At 36.6% G+C, this 7,082-nt stretch overlaps 1 protein-coding gene across 4 annotated transcripts in view; it reads right to left on the bottom strand.

Annotated features, from left to right (window-relative positions):
- Window positions 1–2,584: 2,584 nt before the first annotated feature.
- Window positions 2,585–7,082, bottom strand: part of LOC144978028 (serine/arginine-rich splicing factor 7-like) — a 13,361-nt gene continuing 8,863 nt past the window's right edge. For all 4 annotated transcript variants that reach the window (XR_013646451.1, XM_078923501.1, XM_078923504.1 and 1 more), the window contains 2 exons: window positions 6,004–6,069; window positions 2,585–3,510 (listed from right to left, as the gene is read on the bottom strand). Coding sequence is in view for 3 of the 4 variants with exons in the window: in XM_078923501.1 (XP_078779627.1) it covers window positions 3,459–3,510; window positions 6,004–6,069 (118 nt within the window). In the remaining variant the exon portion in view is untranslated. The remainder of the gene's footprint in view (window positions 3,511–6,003; window positions 6,070–7,082) is intronic.

Here is a 7,082-nt window from a genome sequence, read left to right as displayed (position 1 = left end):
GTGGTGGTAGGGATGATGATGTGATGGTGGTTGTAGTAGTAGTGGTGGTAGGGATGATGATGTGGTGGTGGTTGTAGTAGTAGTGGTGGTAGGGATGATGATGTGGTGGTGGTTGTAGTAGTGGTGGTCTTTTAGAGATAATTGTGTGGTGGTGGTTGTAATAGTTGTGGTAGGAATGACGATGTGCTGGTAGTTATAGTCGTACTGGTGGTAGGGATGATGTGGTGTTATTTGTGGTAGTAGTGTTGGTAGGGATAATGATGTGGTGTTGGTTGTAATAGTAGTGGTGGTAGAGATGATGTAGTGGTTTTGGTGAGTGTTTTTTATTCAGTGATAATAATAGCAATTTGTCAAAAAGGAGGAAAATGTCTCCGTCTATCGGTCAAACGCAAGCAAAGTGTAGTAAAAATAACAGGAACATAGTTTTGTATTGGTATTATGTAATATTATTACTATTACTAGTATAAATCCATTCTTATCATTAAACATAAATTTAGTTTTTGTAAAGATTTAATGGATGGTTGCGAGAGAGAGAGAGAGAGAGAGAGAGGGGGGGGGGGGGGAGGAGAGAGAGAGAGAGAGAGAGAGAGAGAGAGAGAGAGAGAGAGAGGAGAGAGAGGAGAGAGAGAGAGAGAGAGAGAGAGAGAGAGAGAGAGAGAGAGAGAGAGAGAGAGAGAGAGAGAGATTTGTCCCTCCCTTCCCCTTCAACCATCAACTTGCTAATCAAAGAACACCACCGTCTGTGTCAATTGTGACATCTGGTGCCATTCAGTCTGGCCCGACGTCATAAAAACGGGACCGTCACTAAATTTCACGAGACTATTGCACAGGTGTCAAAATATGACAAGACATAATGGTGATTTTGTGGTTTTGAGGGAAATGTTTGACACGGCAAATTCAGCGGAAAATTTCTCAGAAATTCTCAAAATCACTGTTTATTTATCAATTTTTTTTTTTTTTTAAAAGGAGGAATTGTGATGGGATGGGCGTAGATAAACTACCATTTAGGTGCCCAAATATTCGACCGGCGGTGACAGCCCAAATTATTCACCCGGCGAAAAAGTTCCGGCTCAAATCTCGATCGCGATTTTTTTTCTTCTTCTTTAAAAAAAAAATTTTTTTTTTTTTTGAATAGTGACGACGGACAAAAACCGGAGGTTCCGGATTAAAACCGGCTGGTGGTAAAAAAAAAACCGGATTTCCGGCTAAAACCGGAAAAGTGGCATCCCTGGAGAACTGATCATCCAAAGGTGTTCTAAAAACACCAACAAAGAAACTCCGTGTGTTGTTTCACTGTGTTGGAAGGAAACTGAAGGAAATTTTAATAGATAGTTAGTTGCACTCACTTTGCTAAGATAAAACAAGAGACCGACTGAGAAGAAAGGTCAAATGGAGGGCAAAATTAATGCACTCAGATTGCAGCCTAACAGAGAGACTGCCAGCCAAAGTTATATCAACTTCTTTAGGGTTTTACGGCGCTTGTAACACACTTAGGTCATAGCTGCGCCAGTAAAAAAAAAGGACGAAAATGGGACAGTAAAAAGTTCTAGAATAACATTGATAGCACCCAAGGGAAGGTAAGACATGGGGAATCTATTCAAATAAGGAACCGAAGTAGATTTCAAGAGCACACCATCAATGTACTTAATTGAGATCACTTAACTCTCATCGAGACACGAGCACAGGTTCCCATTATATGTAAACTACAGTGCATAGCAGAGAGATGATTAACAAGACAAAATATCATCTCCCAAAACTCTCAACTATTACATTTGACCGTTTCCTCTCAGCTAGGGTATACAGCCAGGGCCAGGACAAAACCCCAAGTAATGTCGTTCCAGGACAAAGACAGAAAGCATGTTGGAAAACAGATATAGGGTTCTTTGTTTTTAAGGGTTTTACGGCGCTTGCAAAACATTTAGGTCATATCAGCGCCAGTAAAAAGGAAGAAAATTGGGGAGTCTAGAATTACAAGGACTTGAGGAAAACGTAAGACAAAGGGGAATTGGTTCAAATAGGAAACAGATGTAGATTCCAAGATCACATCAATGTACTTAGAACACCAGCACAAGTACCCACTAAGAGGAACACACTCAAATGCTTACAATATACATTCAAAATAGCAAATATAACAATACATAACAGAGAGATGATATAATAACAATAAATATGCATTTGACCTTTTCCCTCCGAGCCAAGCACTACAGCCAGGGCCAAGACAAAACTTAGTAATCTTATTCCAAGACAAAGACAGAAAGCAAATTGGAAAAAAGATATATGGGAATAGAAGACAGTAAGTGCCACCCTGCCCACTATGGGAGACCGGAACCCCACCCAGACATGTTTTGTTTTTAAGCGTTTTACGGCGCTAGCTACACAATTAGGTTATATCAGCGCCAGAACCCCACCCAGACAGACATATATAGGGGGACAGAAGACAGAGTAAGTGCTTCCCTGCCCACAAAAGGAGGTAAGAAAATCCCATCCAGTGCCTGTAAGATTCAACATGCCAGATTCAACTTTTGAAGAGCCGAGAAAAACATAATTTTCCCCGAAAATAAACATGCTGATGACAAAAAATAGATTTAAAAACTTGATAAAATTTATTCTTCCAGTAACAATAAAATAATGCAATCAACATTATGATTATGTTATCAAATAAGACGGTAGCTAGGCCATAAAACATTCTATAGTGATACACCATCTAATTAGATTTAATTCCTTTCAAAATAAATTTCAGTAAGTGCATCAAACTCGAAAGCAAATTTTATGATGAAACATGAAACATTACTTAACATGAACCAACTGACAAATTGGAGTGAAATAATTCACCAGGTTAAAAAAAAAAAAGTTATAATCGTATTTTAAGTGATGCCGAAAAGACATACCTACACCTGTGACACAAGCTTTATAAAGATGAAAAAATGACAGGCAGGTATCGTGACACTGCTGGTAATTCACTCTATTCTCTCTCACTCACTTTATAACACTTAAAAAGCATATACAGAATTTTAAAATTGACACACTACTGATATAAAAGAAGCATTTTATGACAAAATGTCTCCAAAAATCATGAATTTTGTCATAACATACAATTCAGTCATAACAACAGATCTTTGCATATATATGACACAAGCTCTATACATTTCTGAATTAAGCTGGAGTTTGGAGAAAGTGTGAATCCAGTAGAGACCATAAATTTCTTTACAACTTTCTCCAGTGATGTTACAAATAAACCTATATATCAATGACATCGAACAAAAAAGAAAAGAGGTAAGAATAAAAAACATCACTATTTAAAAATCATATACGAATTCATAATAGTGTCAAGCGTGTTATTTGCTGAATGAAAATTTACAAATTACAGAGCAATGGTTTGGAATTGGCAATGATTGCAAACAAGAGAAAACATCGTCGTCAGAACTGAAGACTGTGGCCAGTTCTAGAAGTCAAAATCATCAGTTCGAGTGGCGAGATGCTGATCTAGAACGAGACCTTGGTTGTGGTGATCTGGTAATGAAAAGAAAAATAGTTTAATAACTGATTAAAAGGCAAGAAATATGAAATATAATTATCGTTCATTCCCTTCTTTATCTGGAAGAGGGCAGAGGCAATGAAAATCTTTGAATTAACCGCATCAAAGTATTATGATTTGAATGCATAGGTCAAAGTTGGAAAAATTGAAAAGCCTACAAAGACACGATGATTTTGGCAGGATCTATTATTTCACGAAATAATTATTTCAAAATTATCTGGTTTACGGAGACACCAACATATTCACTTGGTGGGTTAAAAGCACACACACACACACACACAGAGAGAGAGAGAGAGAGAGAGAGAGAGAGAGAGAGAGAGATCGGATTCATTGCTAAAAATTTCTTTGACTGCAAAAAAAAAAAAAAAAAAAGTTATAAAAAGCAATCTGCCAGTCAGACACTCGACTGATAAAAAAATGACATCTCATTTAACACTGAAAAAATTCAGTGCTTGAATTGCCTGCACCCCAAAGGTGAGAAAAACATGGAACCAGATTCAAAGGAAAAAATATACGACAAGTTTCAACGTCAAAAATACATCGTTTTTTGTTTTTAACTCTCTCGAGTTCACCCTCATTGAAAATCGAACAAATTTGTTCGATTTTCCATGCATATGAACTCGAGAGAGTTAAGGGTTTGACAGCACTTGCAACACATTAAGGTCATATCAGCGCCAGTAAAAAGTTCTAGAATTACAATTAAAGCACCCAAGATAAAGTAAGACAAAGGGGAATTAGTTTGAATGGGAAACAGATGTAGATTCCAAAACCACACTCAGTGTACTTAGTTTGAGATCACCTAAATGTCTCATTCTGACACAAGCACAGATCCTAAAACTGCACATCTGTTTCCCTCTCAGCCACGGCCAGGACAAAACCAAGTAATCTCATTCCAGGACAAAGACAGAAAGCATGTTGGAAAACAGACAGATTTGCCAACCTTCCCAGAATGAAAAGTGTATTCTATGACCCTAAAACGTGTATTTTTTAACAAAAAAAAGTGCGCACTACACAATTTTTATATAAAAGCTAATACCAAAACCAAATCAAAATAAACTCTGACCTTCATCATTCAAGCAATCTCTAGGGATTACAAAATTATCGATTTATCAAGAAACCAAAACTGAATGACCATTTTAAAATAAGTATAGGGCTCAGAAATAGCAATATCTAAGAAAATTGCTTTTGAAACACTCAAAAGAAATGACCAAGGACCCCAAACATGTAGGCAGTATTGATGCTAGTGTCAGTGGTGGTTGTAGTGATGGTGCTCTAGTGGTGGTGGTGGTGATGATGATGAAGCTGTGGTGGCAGTGGTGGTAGAGGTGATGTGGTGGTGGTTGTGGCAGTGACAATGCTGTGATGGCGGTTGTAGAAGTGGTGATGGTAAGAGATGATGTGGGGATAATGATGCTGACATACCACATGAAGTTGTGATGGGGATATCTGCCAGTCCAGTACATCAGTTATGAGTAAGGTTTGAGATAAAATATTTGGGAGAGTGGACTTCAATTCAATAGATGACATTTTGCAACAGTAGCAAGATATTTTCCATATGTTATATTATGATCCATCTGTCTCTCTCTTTTTTTTTTGAGCATTTACTACTGCTACCCCTCCTCCTACTACTACTACTTTTACTACTACATACTACTAATACTACTACGTTGGTCAAATGATGGGAAATTCGCAAGTATGTAATATGCAAAGACAAATTAAATACTTCTAAAATGGTTCTAGAGAATTCATTTTGAACCAAATACCGTTCCTAAAACTGCCCGCTTTGTAATTCAAGCCTCGTACAAAATAATAATCAAAATAAGTAATTTTAGTTATAAAGGGAGATAATCCATTTATGTTTAACCTTATTAGCAATACAGTTTTTAATTGAAGGCTTCATAGTCAAAGATGTAAGTGCAATTTAATTTTCACTCAGAATTTTCTATTTAATAAGCGGGAAAAGTCTAAATGTGGTCTGAGACTAATTAAAATATAAAATAAGCTTATTTATATGCATAATTCTATTCAAATCCTCAAAAATGTACGAGAAAAATATTGGTGAAAACCGGCATCATAAAACCAACTGACATGATAACTATAGTACTAAATGTGATGCATCATTCATTGAGAAACACGGTCGACAGTTGGTGGTCGACGTGTGTGTATCATTGTATCAACATCAACAGCATTCACATCGCATATGTATTAAATCCTTTGAAATCGTACTAAAATACGCGAAATCGTACTGGTTGGCAAGTCTGCAGATATAGAGGGATAAAAAACACAGTAAGTGTCTCTCTGCCCACTATGTATGAGGACATAAAAATATATTACTCCTAGCACAGACTCAAATATATAGAAACGATGATAAGACTTTTCTCAAAACAACCTCCTCCAATCATCCAGTTAAAAAAAAAAAATTTCTTTAAATAAATTTTTAAAATCATAACATGGGAACTGTTGCTCACCTGCTCTTTGAGTAACTGTCACGACGACCTCGACTGCGACTCCTTGAATAACTCCTTGAATAGGACCTGAAATAATTATTACAAAAATATATCATTCCAGTAATAAGCAAACTTTTAAGTTGTAAAAATACAATTGACAGAACAAAGGGAAAGAAAAGACCAAAAAAAAGGTTTCTGGGATTTTTTTATTTTTTTTTACGGTGCTCCCAACACATTAAGGTCATTTCAGCACCAATAAAAAGAAAGAAAATGGGATAGCGAAAAAATTCTAGAATTAGAAGTAAAGGTACCCAAGAAAAAGAAAGATAAAGGGGAATGATTCTAATAGGGAACATATGTAGATTCCAAAGAGCACATTATCAGTGTCTTTTGTTTGAGATCACCTAAAGTCTTACCCAGACATCAACACAAGATCCCACTGAGAGGAATGCACCTAATGCATACAGAATATGTCCAAAACAGAAAACATAACAATACATGACAAATGATATACAAGGGGAAAAAAATCTTACAAAACCAATTCTAAACATTTGACTGTTTCCCCTCTCAGCTGAGGACCCCAGCAAGGGCCAAGACAAAACCAAGCAATTCCCATTTCAAGACACAGACAGAAAGTGGTAACTTGGAAAACAGATATAAGGAGGCAGAAGACACACCAAGTGACGACCTATCCACCATGGGTGGTCAAAGGACCTCATCAAGAACAGAAGGGGAGGGAGAGGGAATGTAAGAAAAAACACACGCACACAAAAAGAATGTGTCAATTTTCTGACATAATCTTTTTATAGAGTGCAAGATAGACAATCCCAACAGGGTTGTAAAAATAAAAATGAAACCTTTGCCTGGACTTCTATCAGTTTGGGTGTTTGTTTTAGGCTTTTATTTTGTGTATTTATTCTTTTGTTTTGTTCTTTGAATTACCATATAAGCAAGGATTAATGTATTAATGCTGATCCTACATATCCTCAGATACTGAATATCAGCAAATTATAACTGCAAAGTGATTGCCAATTCATCAATGTACATGTATATATTTTTTAAAATCAGTAATTGGAACTAAACCACTCGAGGCCATCCAT

This window comes from Berghia stephanieae, chromosome 8 (assembly GCF_034508935.2).
Source record: "Berghia stephanieae isolate SIO BIC M18660-M18661 chromosome 8, UCSD_Bste_1.3, whole genome shotgun sequence".
Classification (NCBI taxonomy): domain Eukaryota; kingdom Metazoa; phylum Mollusca; class Gastropoda; order Nudibranchia; family Aeolidiidae; genus Berghia; species Berghia stephanieae.
This window is presented reverse-complemented; position numbering and strand designations above follow the sequence as displayed.